Genomic DNA, 22402 nt, shown 5'->3' with positions numbered 1-22402 from the left:
ACCCATCAGCGGTGCTACTCACGCACTTCGTCACATAAGCAGATGGTGCAAACACCACTAGGCAGTTCGAAAAAACGAAATTTTAAAAATTGAGGTAAAAGGGAAAAACGGAGAAACTGCTCAGCTGACAGATGAGTGGTTCTTCCATCCGTCGACCCTCCCACTGGGATGCCCCTCGTCTCTTTTTCCAACTTATTCGCAAAGAGGCTAAACAATTTGCCTCTACACGTGGCATAAAGTTAGACGTGCTCGAATTCTTGTTGATGCAAAGTGATAATGCACAAATGGGGGGGCTACGGGATGGTCCACCACGGGCAGTCCACTTCAAGCAGTCCACCTCGAGCAGTCGCACACAAATTAGGTACAGAGTATGATGCACTCCTCCAGGTGCTGCTCCTGAAGGGGGAGAAGCGCCAGTTGGGGCTTATAAGAAAAAAAAGCGGCAAAAGAGAGCGGCAAAAGAGAGCGGCAAAAAGGAGAGAAGCAAAAATAGGAGCAAAAATATGAACAAAAATATGAACAAAGAGGGGCCAAAAAAGACACCTCCTTTTTCCAGTTAAAGAGAAACAATTTACATAGCCCGATGTGAAGACCACCGTGACACATTTAACAATTTGGCTAGCTCGCCCTATCCACTGTCTTCCGATACATTGGAGGCTCTGCGCACCTTCTAGATTGAAATAATTGCTTCCTTCTCCATACATTGCAGGGGCTCACTTGTAGGTGGACCACTAATACCACCTTTTGCACGCGGAGTCCCAAAACACATGCTCGGACGGGTAGGTCGGGGCTGGATATTTGGGCAACAGATTAACTGGGCAGATAGGAATAGCCTTCCGTACGTACTCACTTCTGTAGCTGCTTTCCCCTTCAAATGGTAGCGACCTTGTCAACTTCGCTTCCTGTCTAGGCGGTAGTTCTGGAAGCTGCTTCGGTCCAAACTCGCTTCGATAATTGCTCTCCCCTTCGAACGGAAGCGATTTAGGAGGCTTTTGTTCAACGCGTGGGGGAAGCTCAGGTAGAGGCTTTGGCCCAAACTCGCTCCGGTAATTGCTCTCCCCTTCGAAGGGAAGCGATTTGGGAGGCTTCTGTTCAACCCGTGGGGGAATCTCAGGTAGAGGCTTTGGCCCAAACTCGCTCCGGTAATTGCTCTCCCCTTCGAAAGGAAGCGACTTCACCAACTTGGTTACTACCCTGGGGGGTAATGCGGGCAGCGGTTTTGGCCCAAACTCGCTTCTGTAATTGCTCTCCCCTTCGAATGGCAACGATTTGGGGGGCTTCTGTTCAACCCTTGGAGGTAGTTCCGGCAGTGGTTTGGGCCCAAACTCGCTCCTATAGTTGCTTTCGCCCTCGAACGGAAGCGACTTCACCAATTTGGTTTCTACCCTGGGGGGTAATGCGGGCAGAGGCTTTGGGCCAAACTCGCTCCGGTAGTTGCTCTCCCCTTCGAAGGGAAGCGATTTGGGAGGCTTCTGTTCAACTCTTGGAGGTAGTTCCGGCAGCGCTTTGGGCCCAAACTCGCTTCGGTAGTTACTCTCCCCTTCGAAAGGAAGCGATTTGGGAGGCTTCTGTTCAACGCGTGGGGGTAGCTCAGGTAGAGGCTTAGGTCCAAACTCACTTCTATAGTTGCTTTCTCCCTCGAATGGCAACGATTTGGGAGGCTTTTGCTCAACTCTTGGGGGTAGCTCAGGTAGAGGCTTAGGGCCAAATTCACTCCGGTAGTTACTCTCCCCATCGAAAGGAAGCGATTTGGGAGGCTTCTGTTCAACTCTTGGGGGTAGCTCAGGTAGAGGCTTAGGGCCAAATTCACTCCGGTAGTTACTCTCCCCATCGAAAGGAAGCGATTTGGGAGGCTTCTGTTCAACTCTTGGGGGTAGCTCAGGTAGAGGCTTTGGGCCAAACTCACTTCTATAGTTGCTTTCTCCCTCGAATGGCAGTGACCTCGTCAACTTAGCTTCTTGCCTAGGCGGTAGCTCCGGCAGCGGCTTGGGACCAAACTCGCTTCGATAATTACTTTCCCCATCGAATGGTAATGACTTTACTATTTTGGGACATCTGTGAAAGCCGCACGTGCAAATTTCATCTACACATAACCCTGGTCGCTTACTGGGGGATTCCTTCCTCCTCTGTTCACTGTTCCTATCCAAAGACAAAATTCTATTAGCATAAAAATAGTCCTTCCCATTTGGTCTGCCATAGTCTTCCGCACACTCTGAGTAATCAGAACTGTCACAGTTTTTGTATTCCTCAGACGCGAAATTAAATTTCACTTTGGGTTTCTCTGCAATTATTTCCATATTGAGGGTACTTATTGTGAAACACGGTTGAAAAGGGGTACTCCAAAATTGGGGCGAAGTTCACTGCAGCGTTTTTTTTTTTTTACAAAATGTAAAGCAGAGGTTTACATGTAAGTAACACTACAATGGCGACAAAAAAAAATATATATTTCCTCTCCTTATCACTTTTTAAAACAAAAAAATTATGTACATTCTAGTAAAAAAAAAAAAAAGACTAAAGAGCCACGTAATTCACATGCTTAAATTAAACATGAGGATGTGATATTTCTATGAACGGGGGGGGAGAGGTGTCAAATCATTGAGGGGGTGTGCTATTTCTACAAAGTGGGCCAAGTGCATGTCCTTGGGGAGGGGTAAACAAACACATGTGTCTACAAAAGGGCTGGAACTGTTGTATTTGGACAAGTGCAATGGTGAGAAGGGACAACGCGCATCGCGCCTTCACATGTCGTGTCGTTGCGATTGCGCCTTCGAGGTTACAACCGTGCGAACACAACCGTCTGCTCATACAATACGTGCAGTACACACGCGCAATCTGTTGTGAGCCTTTTTTTTCACACACATAGCATGTGACAAAAGTGAAATAACGTCGTAGGAAAAAATGGCCAAAATTGAGAATTGTTAACAAGTGAAAAATAAAGGCAAACCACGTTTAAGGAAATATGAGTGTCACTTTTTTTTTCTTCTATCTCGTGTGAAAAACAGCATTTTTTCTGCAAAAATCGGTGAAAAGTTAGCTAAAATGTGTAGATACAGCAACTTTGGAATTTTTTTTTTTAAAACAATTTAAGCATATAGGTTTAACACTTTTGGCTACTTTTTTTTTTTTTTAATACATTTGTTAAAATGGTCAGGCAAAATAGTAGAATTATTGTTGTTTCTCAGGGCGCTCCGTGCAGGTGCAAAATGAAGTCAGAATTTTTTATTAACCTAAACATTGTATAGCTAAATAAATAAACTTTTTTTTTTTTTTTTTTTTTCCCTGTCTGTTCAGGTATAACAGCTAAATGTAGCTTTTTTTTTTCTTTTTTTTTTTTCCCCCGCAAAAGGCAGCACAAAAGCAAAATTTAACCTGACCCGTTCATAACGAAACGCTGCTAATGGACAAAGGCACATTTGCACACTTGGGTTTTATTTGCACTATTTCGAACGGAACAGTAAAACCTAAGTCTTCCTTATGGCAATAATTTAATCACCCCTTCGGGGGTACATTTCGGTGAAGCGAGGCTTTCCATTTTTGCGAAAAATAAGGCAAATGGTGGTGTGCTCCATGTTGTACACCTACAAGGGTTGCATGTTCGAAGCGTAAGAGGTGTAATCAGTGAACAATTGGACGAACAAATGGGCAAACACACATGTGCGCAAAACTGAGGCCATTTAAGCTTCAAATTAATGCTATTTGGACCACTTAGTCGACTTCCAAATTGTGAAAATTGTAAACATATGTGGTGGGAACGTCTTAAGGGGGTACGTATTTGCCGATCCATTTTTAGGAAAAAAAAGGCATCTTCCCCTGTTGCCCTTCAAAGGGAAAGAGCGAAGCATGGGCTTTAAATCATCGCGAAGGCAACCGAATAAGGATCGTCCGCTTTACCCTTTTAAACTCGCAAAAAAGACTTGCGTTCGTGTGAGCGGGGCCAACCTCACAAAATGGGGAACAACAACAAAATTTATACATATTTCTATTTAAAAATGGTTAAAATGTTTTTATAATGTTTTTTTTTTTTTGTGAAAATGTGGCATATGTACGTAGTACTTGTGTGTGCATATGGACGCGTGAATACCGGCATACCCACGCCGATGGTACAAGTGCCCACAAACACACACATGTAGATATATATATATGCACGTACAACGCTTATTATTGCACAACAAAAATGAACACAAAAAAAAAAAAAAAAAAAAAAAAAGAAAGATGAAGATGAAGATGAAGATGACTTGAAAACCATTTGGCATTACGTAAAAATGTGCTAAGAGGGGAATGTCTAAATGGTGGAACATTATTCACACAAATAACTTTTACTAATAAATGCGTACTTCGACGTAACTGCTAAGAAATAGTTGTGTGTAACTCAATGGATGCGCTTTTCATTAAACCCAAATGTGTAAAATGAAAAAAAAAAAAAAAAAAAAACACTAACAAGGAAGTTAATTTGCATTTCATTTTTGCATTAATGGGATAAAAAGGGGAAGGGGCTAACATGCCGTACTTTGTGCTTCCCCCTGGAAAGTTACGCGCTGGGAGGTTATATATGCGTGCAGACTCACATTTGGTCCGATTTGCATCAGTATTCCCTGTCCTTATACGGCACGGATCTGCCGTTGTAGTTGGCCTTCTTGTTGATCCCTGGCGCGCCGTTTTGCGCGCTGCCTTTGAAGGTGTCTCGCTTGTGCTGGTTGACTTCACTGTTATGGCTGCTGTTATGGTTGCCATAGTTTCCATACCCCCCGTGGTGTTTGTAATTGCCATGGGTGTGCCCTCCGTGACCTCCATACCCACCACGGCTCTCGTTCTTGTACCTCGAATTGTGGGAAGTGTTATATGGCGCGTCATAGTTCGGGTTCTCCCTGCTGGGCGGGTTTCTATGGGATGCATAGCTACTGTCGTAGGCGCTGTTATAGCTGCTCTCCTTTTTGCTGTCGTACGTGTGTGCCGGGGCTGCATTTTTCGGGACCTTGTGCATGACCACGTTTTTGTAGGTCTGCGGGGGGTAACTGTTGCCGTAGCTGGGATTTTGATTTTTATTCTGATTTTGACTTTGATGGGCTTGATGATTTTGGTGGCCCTGGTAATTTGGGCCGTGGTGGTAGGGCGCGTGGTTCTTGGGGGCACCCGCGTGCGAGCTGTAATTCGCGCTGCCGTAGTTGTTTCGGTGGTCCCGGCCAACGTGGCCCCCGTATCCGCCGCTTCCGTAGCCGCCACTTCCGTAGCCACCACTTCCATAGCCGCCTCCTCCGTAGCCACCTCCGTGACCGCCACCTCCATAGCCTCCGTTTCCATAACCTCCGTTTCCATAACCTCCGTTTCCGTACCCACCTCCGTAGCCACCTCCGTAGCCACCTCCTCCGTGGCCGCCACCCCCGTAACCGCCGCCCCCATAATTTATGACGTGACTCCTCGGCTGGCTCCCCTTCGCGTAGGAGTAAATATGCGGGTGGTTGGTACTTAGGCTGTTCAAGATCATCCTCTTGGCCGCGGGCGCGTTGAACCTGAGTTTCCTCTCCTCGTTGTTGATGTCAACCACGGTGAGCACCTTCCTTGGTCTCCTATGGTTTGGCAAAAGGGATGAGCGGTGCTTTATAAGTTCTGGCTGGACGAAGAACGCGCTATTGCACGTGGTGGAAAAATTGGACGAGAATTTAAAAATCTTCTTTAAAATGTTAACGTCGCTGTCTTCGTGTTTGCAGTTGAGGTAGCCAAACAGGTTCATCTCTCGGTTGTTGCTTATCTGGATGGTCAGGTTCATGTTCTTGAAAAAATGGTCGTACGCGTTTCCGCTGCTGTTGCTGTTTGCGGTGTTGTTTGCGGTGCCGCCCCCCTTCTGCTGCTGCGCGACCGCGTCTCCCTCGTGGGTCGGCCCCCCGTCGACGGTACTGCCAGCGGGCGCGCTCACATTCGCATTAGCATTCGCATTGCCACTCGCATCCGCCTCGTGCTTCTTCTCAACCCCCCCCTTCATTTCCTTCACGTAGGCCTTTATCGACTTGGTAATCTGCTTCGAAAGAGCGTGTGAGCAGTTCATATAAATTTTGTTCATCCCCCTGCGATTCCTCTTCTTCTCCTCCTCCGTCAAGGTGTCATTCAGCTCTCTGGCATGTTTGATAATCCTCTCCTTGTCTACAAAAGGCAGAAGGATAACCCACTGGTATTTGTACTTCTTCCCGTTTTCTTCCTCCTTAAAAGTTTTCGGGTAAAAATCTATAATGGGGGAATCATGTCTGACCATTAACTCTCGGTACCCCTTCGGTAGGCAGTGACTCGAATTCGAGGGCAACACACACAGTAGCTGCTCAAGGGGAAGAATCGGCTCGTCCTTCTGGAAGGTGAAATTCACATTGTCAATGATTAGGTCTGAAGACAGCGGGGCATAGTAGTAGGGGTAGTACCAATGCCACATGGGGCAGGATTGGAAATAATAGGAAAGCACCCAGGCCAACCCCTCAATGTATTTGTACACCACTTCTTTCACGAAGTCGTCTACATAGTCGGTCTCGTCTAAATGAAACTTCGACTTGTAGTATTTTATTCTGATCAATTCTGGGTTTTCATCCCCCCCAAGCTCTACGTCCTCCTTCGGGTTTTCACATTCGTTTGCCTTTTTGATCGCCTCCTTAAGGAGCATGTTAAACTCGTTAATGTCGTTGATCCGCTTGGTTTCCTCGTCTTCCACGTCCCGTTGGAGGTCTCCTTTGGGGGGAGCGCCCCCCGGTTGTGCTGCCGCCTCCCCGTTGGGTTGAGCCTTACATTGTGCCGCCTCCCCCGATGATGGGGCCTCCTCCTCGATGACGCTCTGCGAAGAGGACGGCTCGTTGTTGGGCGCCTGCTCCGAAATGGAAGACGACGCCGGGCGCACGAGGAAGTTGATGCTCTTCTCGCCCTTCTTTTCCTTAAATTTGAAGTTCCTAATCGGCTGCATGCTCTGTATTTTGGACTCGTATAGCATCTTCTTATTCACAGGTGCAGGCGTGGCCGCGGAGGTGAGCGAGCTCGCTGAGGCTGCCCCCGCTTGGGTGGCCCCTACCATGGCGTCGCTCTGACCGCTGCCCTTCCTCACGTTGACGTCCTTAAACTGTATACTTCCTCTACTTGAATTACCATGTTCCGCACCCACATTATTACAATCGCGACTGTTTCTCGGAGCATCCGCCAGCATGGCGGCGATGTTGCCGGAGCCATCATTTTGCTCATCGGTGCACTTAACCCTCTTTAGGGAGTCCTTCTGCTGGTCCCTCTTTTCCCTCTTCTTCTTAAAATCGTACTGCGAAATGAACGTTTCCCTTTCGACCTCCGCGATGAAGGACACATATTTGGAAAAGGGCTTCAAATTGATTTTCCCCTCGTTAATTAGGTAGTCCCCCAGCACGGGCAGCACCTTCTGGTATAGCAAAACTAGCTGGTCTATACTCCCCGCGGCAATCGAAATGGAAGGCAAATGTGGCAGAAAGTCATTTCCACAGAGAAAGCAAATGAAAATAAAATCGTCAATGCACCTTTCCAAGTTGTAAGTCGAGTCGAAGAAGAAGTCCTTCGAAAGGTACTCCCTCAAAATGGTTAAGTCTAAAATTTGCAATTCGTTCCAATTTTCACTGTTAATCAAACAGTTGTGGCTTCTACTTATGTTCGCATAATGTGGGTCATTATATTTGGTGTACATTCTTTTGGTTTTTCTCATGTGGGTGGTACAGAGGGGTAAATCCTGCTTGCTCTTGAGCATCCCCACGAAGTCTTTATTCTGCACCTTCTCCTCTCCCTTAGAATCTAAGATAATAATTTCCCTTAAAATGTAAAAATACGGCTCATGGCTAGCTAGCGATAACATAATTAGGTCAGCATCCATCCCGTGAATTACATGTCTCGTGTTAGGATCGTACCCCGGCTGAGCCCTCTGCGATTTTATGAAATTAAATATTTTATGTTCCCCTTCTCCACACACATTAGCATCAGAAAAAATGACCACAATATTCTTCCACTTCTCATCATTTGTAATTTTATGCTCCACAAAATATTTCAAAGCAACTGACAATTCGTACATGAACTGGGTGCCTGGCGTTATAATGTTACTATCCCAGAAGGTGAACTCCTCTGGAACTACTCGATTTTCGGATAAAAATTTCTCCCTCAATTGGATATAGGCATTTCTTTCAATTTCTGAGCAGAGGATAGACTTAAACCTTCGACTCCTCTGCTGGTTCATTTTGGCCTTGGGAGCTACTCCGTCAATGGCCATGTAGAGAAGTTTCTTCGGCTCGATTATATCGAAGAGACGTTCTATGTACAAGAAGATATTTAAAAATATTTCTTCGTTACTTTTGGCTCTCTTGCTATTATCACTGTGGGAGCACAGGTGAATTATTCCGTTCATGTCAAGGTACAAATTGTCAAAGTAGCCATTTATGTTGTCTGAGCAGTGGGTTTCATCTGTGTTGTTTACGTAATCGCTCAGGTCTGGTACTCTATAGGTGGCCTTCCCCTCACCATCACGGTGCCCGTCGCGGTGCCCATCGCGGTGCCCGTCGCGGATCTTCGTTCTCCTCGCGTACACATCGCTGTCTCTCGTCTCGTAGGTTGCTTTGGCTATTTTTGGGTACCTCGTAACCAGCCATCGGTAGAAGGTGGGTACTCCCATGCTTCGCGCGCCTGGTCTCGTCTATCCGTCGCCTGCTCGGGGGGGAACTCTTGGGGGTAAACTCTCGGGGGGAAACTCTCTGGGACCACTCTTGGGGACCACTCTTGGGGACCACTCTAGGATGGTAACTTTTGCTGACCACTCTGGGGTGGAAAACTTCTTCGGTCACTATACCTCCGGGTTGGCTTCTTCCCCCCTTGGTGGCAGATTATTTGGGGCCGGTACCGCTCCAAAGGAAAAAATATATCCGGTGCTATATATACCTATTAATGTTGCGGGAGGCTCTTCGGATGAGTCCTTCGCGCACTGAACAATTGTTTCGGGTGTAGAGGGTGGTCTATTCTGTCACTACGTGATGATCTGAATGGCGAAAACATATGCTCTGCATACCTTTTTACTATTCCATTTTTCACACGGGCCAGTGTTCCTCTCGTAGATATATGGGTTGGCGTACATAAGCGAGTTGACTCTCACGCGCATCATATGTGTGCGTAGGTGCATGCCCGTGCTGGGGGAATAACTGGGCTGACCTCCCAAAGTGAGGGGTTGGAAAATATTTTCGCGAATTCTTGTGATGGGCATAAACGTGCTGACGTTTGTGCTTATGTGCGTGTGCGGCTCCTTTGCAGGAATGGACGGGGGAGAGAAGGGGAGGTCTTCCACGTCACACGTTGGTTCAGCGAAGACGTGCTAAACCGCCTCGCGTAATACTTTGCATCCCTCGGGATGTTATCCCCGTGTAGTATATTATCTACGTGTCGACGCGTGGGTGACTATATAAAATGTGGACACTCACAGACCGCAATTTTTATGCGCAGGTGGCATAAGCTGCGTCAAGGTGAATAAACAGTTACGGTTCGACGCATAAGCCTCTAATATGTACTGTACGTGCGTTTATTTGCCTTCCCCTGGGCGCTCCTTTGCGTGGATCTCTATGAGCAGCTTTCGTCTCCGCCGTAGTTATCGCTTGGACGCTCGATAGGGTAGCAAGTCGGGTGAAGCATCGCTGCGTCACTTCTGCATTGCTCTCTTGCTGTACAGTCCGGGGTGGCGTCTCCGATGGCCGCTTCGCAACTGCGTAACCGGGGCTTTAAATGCGGGCGGGAAATTCAAGCCCTTTTCCCTCAGAAGTGGCACGTCGGTTGGGAGAGGCAAAATGGCAGCTTGCGCGGTACGTCTTTCAATATATACGGACTGGAGGAAGTACATGCAACATTTAGTGGGGGTTGTCCTCTCGTTCATCCGCTCTTACTTTCGCTGCTCCCTGTTCACGAATTTTTTTTGAAGAATTTTAAAAAGGAATCTAATCTCCAATATGAAACAAACTCAACTTCGTTTCGTTTCGTACCATTTCGTATCATTTCGTTTGAATTAGTTTCGCTTCCTTTCTTCGAAATTTTTTTTTTTTTTTTTTCCTTTTTATCTCCCTGAGTGAATTTTAATTTCATCCCAGTTCGAAACGCTTTGGCTTCGTCGCCTTCCTCCGAGAGTGGTTCGGGATAAGGGGTTCGTCGCTTAGCATGCGCGGGTGGAAGCTTTGATGCGCAAAAGGGGAATAATTTGCTACTCGAGTGGGAGGCTCCAAACATGCGCATAGGCACACGTACGAAAAAGATTGATAAAGTGAGGTAAGCTTGTTCAGTTCACGTTCGCCTCAGTGGCTGTTTTTCGCTTTTAGCGCGTCAAGTATATCTCTTCACTTGATGAGCGGGAAAAATGAATCTCCACGCGGGGGAACATACGTATAAACAAATACATGCAAATATATGCATACAAATTATATACATATATATATGCGTATATATTGCATATTGCTTTTCCCGAAGTGCCTTTTTTTTAAAAAGCGCCAGGCCGAATGAACGTGCGGCTATTTTTCGTATATGCAACTAGCTTTTTTGAAAAAAAAAAAAAAAAAAAAAAAAAAAAAATACATAGTACGTACATATACATTGCAAGTACATAGCGCGCACATTTCGCGTACATGTGGCATACGTAGCACATCATGGACCAGTGCGGGGGCGTAAAATGGAAACCATTTTGCGTTTCACCCGAGTGAGCCAAGTATACAGTTAGCTTCCGCGGAAGTTCCGCCTGCAATTTGTTCAAGTCAGCGCGAATCAAATGCTGCCCTCCCCCTGATGACATTTGTGATGATCTATCCGTTCCCATAAAAGAGCGATAGTACGGGGAAAACGGAAAAACTGCGCAAAGTAGGCCAACAAAAAAAAAGTACAGCTGAAAATAGCAAAAATTGCAGCAAGAGCCAGTACTGTATAAACTACTATATGTATATTGCCTCCCCCCAATAGAATTCTCCTCGGGGAAAATAATCACCTTTGGGATTTTCTGTACGACGGTATGTATAACTGCAGGTCCCTTTTAAGCATTTGTTCTCCTGAAAAAAAAAAAAAAAAACGGAATAGTTTGTCGCTAGCTCTTTTTTTTTTTTTTTGACCTACATACATGCAAGGGGGTAAACGGGAGGGTAAATCTTTGTAACATCGCACCCAATTATTTCGTTGTAAAGTTGGCTGTACAATCTGCCACATATTTTATGTTATTCTTTCGTTTTCCATTTTTTATCCCTTTTTTTTTGTCAATCAAAACGATCCCTCCCCCATTTGCTATTGCGCAAAAAAAAAAAAAAAAAAAAAAAAAGCTAACTGACGCCTAAACGCTTTCGTCACTGACTTTTGCAAAAAATGAACGCTGAAAAGGCTGAAGCGAACTCGAGACTTCTGGAGCTTTCGAAGAGGAACCTGGAAAATGTAGGCCCTCCGTTGTGTGTCTCCCTTTTCACGAGTGCACGCGCAGACATATGTTCCCATCCGTATGCGCCCATTCCCCGTGCGCACACATTACATGGGCGTTTGGCTGTCTTTCCCCTTTTTGGTAGAAAACGAAGAAGGAGCTGGAACAGAAGCAGAAGCAGGAGTACGTATACGCAGCCTGAGATTGCAAGGCCCCCCCCTCAATAAAACACACACAACGATTACACCTATACATGATTGTTCACTTGCACATGCTTTGCTTAGCTGTCTCGTGCAGCTCAACAGCTGTGCGGAGTGATGTTCGCCCCTGTATTCCCAAATGGGGCACACTTTACCCTTAACGACTCACACACATCGCATTTTTCATTCGTCGTGATAGGGAGCAGCTGGAGCAGAGGAGGATCATCATGAAGTCCCTGTTGACCCCGGATGCGCACGCACGATGTAAAGAAAAGAAGCGTCCTTTTAAGAGTGCTGCACTCGAAAGAGAGGCAGTACTGGAAGGATTAGCACCCCCGACAAGGGTAACAAGTGAGAAAAAGTATTATGCAATTTTGACTAACCCGAACTGCTCTCCACTTTTACTTTTCAGTGTCGAGGATTGCCATTGTGAAGGAAGAGAAGGCCAGGCGAATCGAGGATATAATCATCAGGGTAAAAGCTATGGGAAAAAAAAAAAAAAAAAAATTATTCTCAAAAAAGGGAACATGAAAGGAGTTAATTTAAGAGGATGTGCACAATGCCTCTTTCACCAGCGTTGTAAAAAATGGGGTCCTTCCCACCCTTGCCTTTCCGTCGTATCGCTTTAATTTGAAAAAAAAATGCCAACGAGCAACGTTGCAATGAGATAGTGAACTAATCACGTGTGCACATGCGCCACATGTTCCTACCACACGTTTGTACCATTTGTTTTCCCCTTCTTTCAGAATAGCCAAATGGGTCTGCTTCACAGAAAAATCGATGACGAGCAGCTAATTAAAATTATCGAGGTTTGTTTGCGCGCGACTGGGGGTAAAGCAGGGATGTGTTGCAAAGCTGCATGTTTGCTTCTCCCGTTCGCTTGCCCCCCTCTGTTGCTGCGCGCACATGCACATCGCCTTAGCGCCTCATTTGTTTTTCTTCATTTTTTTGTTCGTTCCGCTGTTTATTTGTTTCATTTTTCCCCCGACGTCACTCTCCCCATGCAGCAAGTGAGCGAACAGATTTACAAAAAGGAACCGGTGATAGAGGTAAGTCATCGCAGACAGTTCGAATGAGTGAGAATATGTGTGTGCACAGCTGGGGAGAAAAAAAAAATATATCCCCTCCATGTTAAGTCACTTTCCTTTTTTGCTGATGCTCCCCATGGTGAGGGCCCCCCCGCCCCAAAACCCTGCGTGCGTGCATATTTCGTTGCTCAAAAAAAAGTGACATACACAATCCTTTCTGTGCAGATAAGACGAAGGAAACAGTTCGATGACGATGATGACTTCAACGAAGAGGACTACACGTGAGAGCGCTCCGTTGCCTCGTGGATAATTTTTTTTTTTTTTTTTTAAAAATGATGTGAAGAATAAATTCAACCTTTGTTGCTGCCCGTGGCTTGGTTGTACGCAAAAAGGAGGGGAAAAAAACGAACGCTCAAAATGACTTTCATCCAGCGTTTTTTTTTTCCCTGTTTTTGTTAATTTTTGTCAGTATAAGCTAATTCGTCTCAAGCATGTTATTCTTTCCATTCCTTTACATTTCATTTTATTCCCTTATGTTTCCTTACGTTCCCTTTTTTTTTCTTTTTTTTTTCGATTTCGCGCCCTCCGCGTTTTATGTTGTCCAGGCGCGCGTTCCCACCTTCTACGCCCCTCGTTTTTATCCCCACCCCCCCCAAAAATTAACACCACCCATTTTAATTAATATGTGGCCCCTGTTCTACCTCGCGTTGTAAGGCTTATGTGTCTTGAGAGGATTGCCCAACCGCCTTGTTAGCAGTCTGCCTGGGTAGACATCCCCTCGTTGCGTGATTTAGCCAAACTGGGGTGTCGCCAAGAAAAGGCACGTCGAGGCTTTCCTTTTTCTGACCGGGTCCCCTTTTCCTCACCCCTCCCCCGGGAGACACTTAAATAGGGTCATTTGAGAGGGGAAAAAAATATTACCCCATTTGTGGATGCACAAGTGTGCCACCATCTCAAGTTGCAACGTTTTCACTCCAAGTCGTAAGATTTGCTTCCCCTGGAATAGTCCTCCCTTTTAGCGAAGCATCAATCTTTGCGTGCTTCCTTTTTTTTTTCCCCCCATGAAGGGCAGAGCGCACATTTGGGTTGCCCTCCTGTTGGCTTGCCTACCCCCGCGTTTTAGAAATTTAGACAAGGACGTTTCTTCCCCGGTATGCAGAACTGACGATGTGTACACGGGTGATGCCTTTTACCCTTTCAAGAAAAAGAAGTACGTCCTCTATGATGTTCACATCGGGGAAGGCTTCAATGTATGTGCTAACGATGGATGAGGGAGTAGGGCGATTAGCAAAAGTGGCTGACTCGCTTATGGATCCTCAGAGGGGTTGCGCCCAGCCCTGAGTTGTGGCAGCACCTCGTGTTAATGCTATGCGATGAGTAGTCCACTTCTGCTCAGGTTTATGCCGCTTCCCCCCCATGTTTATGCCGCTCCCCCCCCTGCATACAGCTGCAGAAGGAAGTGCTTTACCGAGTCGCGCTGGCCGTGTACTACCTCAACCAGGAGGAGCGCACACACGTGCATTATCTCGTGTTGCCTCCCTGGTGCTACGTCACCCACTGGGGAAGAGAAAGAACAAACGCCAGAATTAAGTGGAGCATTTTCTTCAATCTGAAGGCTCTCCAAAATGTGATCCCCGTGATGGAGTACGCTGAATATGAGGGACAGTTTGGGCCGCACACGGATTACATCCTTTCGTATAGACATATCATTGGAGAGTGGCCCAAAAGGGGGGATAAAAAAAGTTTCCAAGTTTTGAAGCTAGACAAATGTCAAGTGAAAGGTTATAAATTGAAAAAAAATTTACGTAAAAATTGTGACCATAAATATTCAGTGGAATATTCAGGAAAATGCACAAATGTGAAGGGAAAAAAAATGGAGTGTTTGGAATTTTTTTTTATAACTAGCCATTTTGTAAGTTCCACTCTTTTGGACATATTTCAGTACGACGCTGATTCTGTCCTTATCAAACACGGCAGCAACATCCTGGTGGCTTTCATGAACGAATTGGTGGATGCCAATTTGGAGGATGTTCTCCCATACAGTGAGGATTTAATAAATGAGGGAGACCAATTTGTTGAGAAAAATTTCAAGTCAAGTAAAAACTACATAAGTTGCCATCTGAGGTACACGGACTTTAGGAAGATCTCCACATATGACGTGTCGCCCGTAGGCATTTCTCTTTTAAAACTCCTTTACATCATGTTTTTGCGCAAAAGTACCCTCATTTTTGTGTCAACTGATGAGAAGAAGGAAGTGAAAAAAGTGATTGATAGCCAATTTCCTCAATTTAAACATTTTTTTTTTTTTTATGAAAATGAAAAGTTGCACACAGGACAGGTAGCCATCGTTGACCAGTGGATTTGCGCACGTTCAGGCACATTTGTGGGGAACATTTTTTCCAGATTTAGCATGCACATAAAATGGGAGAGATCTTTAATCGGTAAGGGGGGGCCAGACCACAATTTGGATCTTTGCGGTTACAGCATTAGCACCAATCATGAGTTGCGAAAAAAATATTCTGACGTTCAAGATGCTCACTTAGATGAGGAGGCCTTGCAGAAGCTGCGCCCCTTGTACATGCGTCTCTCTCAAAAGGATAGGGACTTCCTCAGGACCATTTGCTACGACTTTGCGCATTACTACCCCCAGAATGTGAGCATCTACCGCAGGGGGGAGCGGCGGGAAGAAGGGCGCTTAATGTAGTTGGCTGGATCGGCTAAAATAGCTGCGCTTGTGCGCTGAAACAGTTGCGGGAAAAAACGGGGCTGCCCATGCGCGCGCCGGAGCGTGTCTATGCTGATGGGCAGACGGAGAGGAGAGCCACCTCCCCAGGGGACGCTTCACCCGGGGGTTAGCTCGTCCTGCGGTGTAGCAGCGGTGTGGCAGCGGTGTAGCGGTGGTGTAGCAGCGATGTAGCAGCGATGTAGCAGCGATGTAGCAGCGGTGTAGAAGCGGCGTACCCGCATCGCACCTCGGCGTGTCACCGCTAAAACGCAATGATGGGCGCCTCCCCGTCTCCGCCCATTCATGCCAACTAACTCATGCTGAAATACTTAATGCACTCGGAGACGTCATACCCCCGGTGGGAATCCTTGTTACCGAAAAAGGAATCTGCCTCTTGACACGTTCGAAGGTTAATATCGTGCGATTTGTTCCTGTGCACGTTTGGGTTCTTCCCGTGCAGGGTGTTACCAGCATCGTTGGTAGTCCCGTCTGGGTTATTCACCACAACATGGTAATCTTGCGAAGCGTCTGGGGATACGCCTTTCCACCTTGCTTGGTCAGGCGCTTTCTCCAACAGGGCGACTACTTTAGCCCCTTCAAGACCCGCCCTGTTGGCGCCCTTTCTGTTCAGTACCATCTGTACAATGTGGGGAAAAATGCAATTTTCGTAAATCTCATTCATGACATGCTCGCAGTAATAAATGGACTCGTATTTGCAATTTTTGTAAATCTGATTGAGGAAGACGTGAATGATATTTAGCTTGCAAAGGAAGAGGGCATACAAAAAAAAAAAAAAATTGAACAAAAATATGAACAAAATGTAGTATATCCCCTTATAATTTCGCAAATTAAAAATGTGCATTTTGGCTAGCTCGTAAGGTGGGACCAGAGGAATGGCATTGTTGTAGTAATACACGGAAAAGAGGATATAAAAATTTATGAGCAAATTTACACACAAATTAATTACGTATGGAATGAAGAAAAAGAAGTATTTGATGTAATTTATTTTATCGCTGCATTTCTGAATCATTAATGAGTGGATGTAGTTGTGATTGCACTTCATGTAGTTGCTTATGTTGTAAATGTTTGAATAAATTGAGTTTCCAAAAATGTTGAAAATGTTCCTTCTGCTCATGTGCGTGTAGTGGTAATTCGGGATGTCTCCCCCGGGGGGGCTGTTCAGCTCTTCGTATAGATCGTCGTTATTTATAATTACGGAGACTGCGCGCTTTGCGGGGGCCGTCGCGGCGTCTTTATCTGTGTGCGGGTTGCCGCATAAGCGGTTGCTGCATAGGCGGTTACTGCATAAGCGGTTACTGCATAAGCGGTTATTGCACAGGCGGTTACTGCAGAGGAGGTTATCAGAGGTGGGCTTCTTGGGCGCGCCCCTGGCGCCCTCCCTCCGGGGCCCAATTTCCACGAAGAGCTCTCCACACTTCTTCGGTGTGGCAATTTTTCCCCCCGTCGTGTAGCTTTCCCTACTTATGTACTTGAATATGTTTGTAAATTTGTTGAAAACCTCATCAGCGTGGAGCAGCACCATGTTGTCAAATTTTCTGTCCAATTGGCTGAACATCTTTTTACAGCCCTCGATGAGAGTTTCCGTGTTGCGATAAATTTCTTTGTTTTTCTCTCGAATGTACACGTTGTATAACATTTGGAGGATGATGAGGCACATGACATCCACATGGTGGAGGAACGTTTTGTAGGCAAAAAAAATGATATACAAATTTAGCAGGCAATATGCCAAAACGGAAAACGTAGAGAATACGTGGAAGTGAATTTCCCACGGGTGATAATGTCTGCTGGACCCCCAGGGAAATCTAAGCACTGTCTGCAGGCGAAATAAGAGGAATATACTTAGCAGTAAAAAGAGAATGTACACAAGATACAGAATGTAGGTTTTTTTTTTCCCAATCGGATGTAGAAACCAGGTCCCCTTTGGCTCTTCCTTCTCATACTTGACTATACATTTCAAGTTGTTATATATTTCGTAAAAGTGGATGTAATTTGAGAAGGGCGAATTGTCGAAAAGATTCATTTTCATGCTGTGCAGCTCCCTCAGCAGGAGCTCCTTCCTGTCCTTGTGGCTGTCTCTCTGCTCTGCAGCGTCCAGGGGCTCTCGCCCGGGCCTCTCCGTGCAGATTAGCTCCACGCTGCTCTGCCTCTTCGCCTCCATGCTGGGTGATCGGTAAGCGGCGAGCGGTGAGCGAGTAAGCGGATAAGCGCAAGCGTGCCAAAAAAAAAAACAAATAAAATAAAAAATAAATAAATAAAGCCAAGCCAACCCAACCCCGGCAACCGCGGAGGAAACGCAAACGTTGCTTGTGCCCCCCACCGCGCAGCAACGATGAAACGAAAAAAAAACAAACAAAATTAGACAATCATCAGTGTGAACAAAAAGTTAAGCCATTTGAAGAAACCCAAAAGATAATGTGCGCAGCTGAAAATGGGCCGCATGTTTTATTTATTTGTTTGCTTGCTTGTTTGTTTTTTTTTTTTTTTTTTTTCGCAACATGATGAGGAGGTACAAACGGATGGCAGGAAAAAACCTCGCTCATGCAATTCTGCACAACTTCGCCCGGGAGAACAGCCGTGACGCATTTTCTGCAGCGGCACTTTCTCCATAAGATCGACCAATTGAGGAGAGAAAACACCAACAGGGTTGCATTTCTTCACTCGATTGTTATACCCCCCCCTGGTGCACACATTTGTTCATTTTCTTCTTCCTTGGGGAACTACGACGGACAGGGAGGGGGGCAAATCCCCCATTACGGGGGGTAACCTGAAAACCAGCTGCGCACATTGCAGTGCCTCCTAAGGCCTTTTCTATTGCCCCTTTGATATGCAAATGTGCAAAAAAAAAAAAAAGGGAGGGAGTAATACGTAGGAAAATAGGGAAGTGCCGCATGGCCGTAAGTACAACTCTTCGGTGAGGCGGCAAACCGGGTGGCACGCGGGAGGGCGTCCTTATAATATAATATATATGTGCAATTTTCTGCGTTTGCTAGGTTACTCACCTTTTTTGCGCCTTCCATGGTTCACCTCGTGTAAGATTACCCCTCTACAGTTGCCTTCACATTGCTGTATGTACATGTGAAGAGCCTCCTTTTTTATTTTTCCCTTTTTCCCCCACATGCATTGCTAGCTCAGTCATGCAACTACACCGCAGCGCTTAAAACGTGGCGCGCCACGCGCGCATACGCTTTAACGGGAAACATATGAGAACAAATGAGGCATACCCGCACAGGCATAGAAATGGAGAAAAAAAAAAAAAAAAAAAAAAGCAAAAAGAAGCAAAATTATAATACGTTTTGAATATGCAATTTTTTTTTTTTTACTGTCCTGTATTTGCGTTAAAGAGGGAGCCCATTTTTTTTTTTTTTTTTTTGCACAAAATTTTTTGCATACCATAACACACGCTTGAACGTTCATTCGTAGGGACAACCCCCCGGCAAAGCGAATCAGCCACTTGGCGAGAGTGTATATTTTCAGTTTCTCCTCTCCTCGTGTGAGTACTTCGCGCAGGGGCAGGCGCAGGTGCACGTACATGTGTAAGTGGGGCCAGGCGCGGTGGGCAAATAGCTAGCCAGCTGCGTCGCCGCATAGTGGATAGTCGTCAGGTGAGCACCTCCCCCCCCACTGCTGAGGAACATGCCCAAGCTATCCTACTTGATACGAAAATGCAAAGGCAAGGATGGAGATAAAATCAGCGCGCACGAGGAAGTGGAAGTGTTCAGCATCCTAAACGAAGACAGCTGTTACTCATCGGACCAGGTGGACGTAGATAGTCACGTCGAAGAGGGGTGGGCCGAGGCCATCTTGGCGGATAACCAAAGAAATAAACACCGGCAGGGGAGTAACTCCAGTGAGACCAATGGGAGTAGTGCCAAGAAATTCTCACGTAGTCCTGGCGGCAACTCAAAGGAGGCATGCAAAGGTGGAAAGGACGACTCGCCGAACGAACAGGTAACGAGCAGCTCGGGGGAGAAAAACCTAGATAATATAATGCTCTCCAAAAGGGCACACATATTCCACAGCCTCAAAATATTATCGCCCAAGGGGGAGGGGAAAGGTGAAACGGGGGGAGTAGAGGCGGGCCTGACGGGTAGAAGCGACGCGGCGGGTAGAACCACCGAGGGGAGCCATGACACAGGTGGCAAGCGCCCCCCCGGAGAGGAATGCCCAAAACAAAATAACAAGCGCAGGAACCCCCTCAAAAACACGTACAAAAATTTCACGCTGTACGAAAATAAAGTAAAACGAATGGAAAAAAAAACAAAAAAAACAAAGGAAAAAAAAAAAGAAAAAACAAAGGAAAAAAAAAAAGAAAAATACGATATATTATTTGCAAAATGGAGATTGGCGTCTTATATTGACCCTCTACAACAGCACCCACACGTGTCTGAGCTGTACAACGACATTTTGGGAAGCATCAACCATTTGAATCGGCTAAATGTAAGAGAGGCGTACCATCACTTGAGAGATGTCTACGTGAAAAAGTATGCCATACAGGGAGAGGGGAAGAAAAAACAATTCTTCCAAAATCGCTTTGTTAGCGAAATATTATATAGGTACAAAATGATGAACAAAATAGAACTCATATTTAATATGCACGTTAAAGACACATGGGATGATTTTTGGAATTTTTCTGTCATTTTGAAAAAGGTGTACAGAAATTTTATTTTTGATTATCTGATTGATCTGGTGGATGTGAATGGGATGCTGTGCTTTTCCAGGTACATGAAATCGCCCAGTGGAAGCAGTGACGAGGGTTCAGCCTCCCTCACGGTGCAGACCTCCGAGGAGTTCGCCAGCGATGGGGAAGCGGTGCAAGCGGCGGAAGGGGTGGAAGACGTGGGAGGTGCAGCGCGGGCGGGGAAGTCCCATGAGAAAACTCTATCCGAGGGGAGCAACGGAGAAGAAGAATACAGCCGTTGCGAAAAACGCTGCTCTAACAGCCGCGGTAGCCGAGCGCGGAGGCGGGAGAGCAAGAGAAAAGGCGGAGCACCCAGGTGCATAGACAACAAGTACATCGATTACGGACACTTCCACCTGGCCTATGATGACGAGGAAGATAACGAAGTGTTTTATTTCGTGACGAAAAAGGAGTTTAACTCGTTCAAGCGGATATATTCCAGGAAGCTCGCAGAGGGGCTTCTAAACGCGGAGGGACAGGAGGAGGAAGACGAGGGGGGGACTCCCCCTGGGGAGGAGGCCAGCTCGGACCAGTTCCAGACGGCTGAAGAGAGCGAAGAGGATAGTGAAGAGACGAGCGAGGTGAAGAGTGAAGCGAAGCGGAGAGCAAAGCGACAGTCTACACCCAAAGAGAATATGAAAAAGTCTGCGAACCAAAGCATGAGGAAACGTGAGGACGCTAACGTGGAGTCCACGCATAGCAGGATTGAAGAAAGAGAAAGAAGTGACCTGAACACGTTCATATATTTTTACGTGAATTTGCTGATACCCTCCAATTTCGTGTACGTCGTCGCCGCCATGATTGAGAGTACCCTGTTCAAGTCGTGGATTCCCTTCTACTCCTTCCCCTTCAAGTAGGGCACGCATTGGGGGGCAGCTCATTTTGGGGGGGTAGTTAATTTCGCGGGCAGTTCATTTCGTGTGTAACTCACTTCCCCGTGGAAAGCCCCCCTCCCTCTGCGTGGCCATTTCGCCATCTCACCGCAGTGCGCTCTCTCTTTTTTTTTTCAACATGCTGCACTCCCTCCCAATTTAATTGCCTCCCCCACGTGCAGATTTGGAATCAGCGAATGCAAAACGTTGAAGCAACGAGGAATGCTGGACAAAATAGTGTACACGAAAATTGCCATGCCGTGGATAATCAAGGACAGGTGGGAAATGGCCCCACACACTCTCCCGCGGGGTGGAAACTTTTGCAGAGCGGTCGAACACTGCGCGGCACGCTATGCTACGATGTGAAACGATGCGAGGCGAAGCGAGGCGCTGGTCCGCTCCCTTTACATTTTTCTTTTTAAACAACCCGAACTCCTCTTGTCGGCCCGCGCAGGTTCCTACTGATGGACGTATGGATATGCGAAGACTTCAAATTTTCGAAAGGCATCTTTTTGTATGCCTCCAATTTTCCGAAGAACTCTGAAAATATGGTACTTCAAAATGTGTGCAAAGTGGAGGGGCAGTAAAAAAAAAAATTACTCAAGTGTATGTACACCTTCCTCCCCCTTTCCTATGCCTCCCCTTTTTCAGACGAACCTCGTTTTGGACACGGACAGCTGTATGGAAATTGATATGGCGATCCACGCGTTCATCGCCCCCAGGACTTTCGACCAGACCGTCGTCAAGTGCTACGTCGAAATATCACCCAACATAAATCTGAACGAGTTTTTTATTTCCTTTTTGACAAAGTAAGCGGGTGAATTTACTGGTGGGGGACGCAGCTCCCCCGAGCCAGGGCATATTACGCCGCGTCGCCCCCCATCACACTTCTTCACTCCCAATCACACCGCGTCACCCCCGCTTCTCACCTCACCTGCAGGGTTTTCATCAAAAGCTGCATATCCCACTTCGTCAACGCGTGTCGAAATTTCCAGTCCAACGAAGAGTACAACAGTGAGCTGCGCAAGAGCGGATTATTTTACGATCGCTTGCGGAAGGCAGCTGAGGAGTGTAAAATATATAACACATGACGGAGGGGAGAACTCTTCGTGGAGTTTTCAAATGATGAAGTTTGCAGCTCGTGGAAGGTCTAAATCGACATTATGGTTAGGATTCGTGCCTATCGATTTGCTAATGGGGATGCCAATTTATGTTTGCCTGTGCTATTGCATGGTGGAATTTTTTTTTTTTTTCCCCTCCACGTTTTGCAAAAAAAAAAAAAAAAAAAATGACCCTTTTAAAGGTGCCCTCTTATGAGTACCCCCGCCGCATACATCCCAGCGTCGTGTAGATAATTTATCTCCACAGCAGGGCGCTACAAATGAGGATGGCGTGAAGTCCTAGCCGTTTTACGCCCACGTTTTTTTACGTAAGTGTTCACATGTATGCATGTGCGTATGTATGTATGCACGTATGTATGTTT

At 46.3% G+C, this 22402-nt stretch overlaps 6 protein-coding genes across 6 annotated transcripts, besides 17 other annotated features; 3 read left to right on the top strand and 3 right to left on the bottom strand.

Moving 5' to 3' along the window:
- Positions 1-731: 731 nt before the first annotated feature.
- On the bottom strand, positions 732-2928 carry PVX_098915 (hypothetical protein, conserved; the record flags this gene model as incomplete). The annotated part of the gene is made up of 1 exon (XM_001614582.1): positions 732-2928. Exon 1 carries the CDS (start codon positions 2295-2297, stop codon positions 732-734), a length of 1566 nt encoding a protein of 521 aa, XP_001614632.1. The 5' UTR covers positions 2298-2928.
- Positions 749-811: a microsatellite.
- A 988-nt stretch (positions 2929-3916) lies between the features above and the next one.
- Positions 3917-3942: a microsatellite.
- Positions 3943-4582: 640 nt separating this feature from the next.
- On the bottom strand, positions 4583-8644 carry PVX_098910 (exoribonuclease, putative; the record flags this gene model as incomplete). The annotated part of the gene is made up of 1 exon (XM_001614581.1): positions 4583-8644. The coding sequence occupies one exon, from the start codon at positions 8642-8644 to the stop codon at positions 4583-4585; it is 4062 nt and encodes a 1353-aa protein (XP_001614631.1).
- Positions 7296-7337: a microsatellite.
- Positions 8645-9889: 1245 nt separating the features above from the next.
- Positions 9890-9928: a microsatellite.
- A 1418-nt stretch (positions 9929-11346) lies between these two features.
- Positions 11347-13321, top strand: PVX_098905 (apoptosis-related protein, putative; the record flags this gene model as incomplete). Its single annotated transcript, XM_001614580.1, has 7 exons — positions 11347-11412; positions 11541-11578; positions 11795-11946; positions 12008-12069; positions 12342-12404; positions 12603-12644; positions 12849-13321. The coding sequence occupies 7 exons, from the start codon at positions 11347-11349 to the stop codon at positions 12906-12908; spliced, it is 483 nt and encodes a 160-aa protein (XP_001614630.1). The 3' UTR covers positions 12909-13321.
- Positions 12049-12068: a microsatellite.
- Positions 13183-13284: a microsatellite.
- Positions 13322-13536: 215 nt separating the features above from the next.
- Positions 13537-13581: a microsatellite.
- Positions 13582-13584: 3 nt separating this feature from the next.
- Positions 13585-13732: a microsatellite.
- PVX_098900 (hypothetical protein, conserved) lies at positions 13685-15327 on the top strand (the record flags this gene model as incomplete). Its single annotated transcript, XM_001614579.1, has 2 exons — positions 13685-13873; positions 14071-15327. 2 exons carry the CDS (start codon positions 13685-13687, stop codon positions 15325-15327), a joined length of 1446 nt encoding a protein of 481 aa, XP_001614629.1.
- A 331-nt stretch (positions 15328-15658) lies between these two features.
- On the bottom strand, positions 15659-17527 carry PVX_098895 (hypothetical protein, conserved; the record flags this gene model as incomplete). Its single annotated transcript, XM_001614578.1, has 2 exons — positions 15659-16605; positions 16696-17527. 2 exons carry the CDS (start codon positions 17525-17527, stop codon positions 15659-15661), a joined length of 1779 nt encoding a protein of 592 aa, XP_001614628.1.
- Positions 15700-15738: a microsatellite.
- Positions 16153-16286: a microsatellite.
- Positions 16835-16890: a microsatellite.
- Positions 17528-17922: 395 nt separating the features above from the next.
- Positions 17923-17952: a microsatellite.
- Positions 17953-19002: 1050 nt separating this feature from the next.
- PVX_098890 (hypothetical protein, conserved) lies at positions 19003-22010 on the top strand (the record flags this gene model as incomplete). The annotated part of the gene is made up of 5 exons (XM_001614577.1): positions 19003-20900; positions 21102-21197; positions 21374-21470; positions 21571-21728; positions 21860-22010. 5 exons carry the CDS (start codon positions 19003-19005, stop codon positions 22008-22010), a joined length of 2400 nt encoding a protein of 799 aa, XP_001614627.1.
- Positions 19022-19052: a microsatellite.
- Positions 19906-19936: a microsatellite.
- Positions 21182-21215: a microsatellite.
- Positions 21216-21237: a microsatellite.
- Positions 21443-21463: a microsatellite.
- Positions 22011-22402: the final 392 nt, after the last annotated feature.

This window comes from Plasmodium vivax, chromosome 7 (genome assembly GCF_000002415.2).
Source record: "Plasmodium vivax chromosome 7, whole genome shotgun sequence".
Classification (NCBI taxonomy): domain Eukaryota; phylum Apicomplexa; class Aconoidasida; order Haemosporida; family Plasmodiidae; genus Plasmodium; species Plasmodium vivax.
This window is presented reverse-complemented; position numbering and strand designations above follow the sequence as displayed.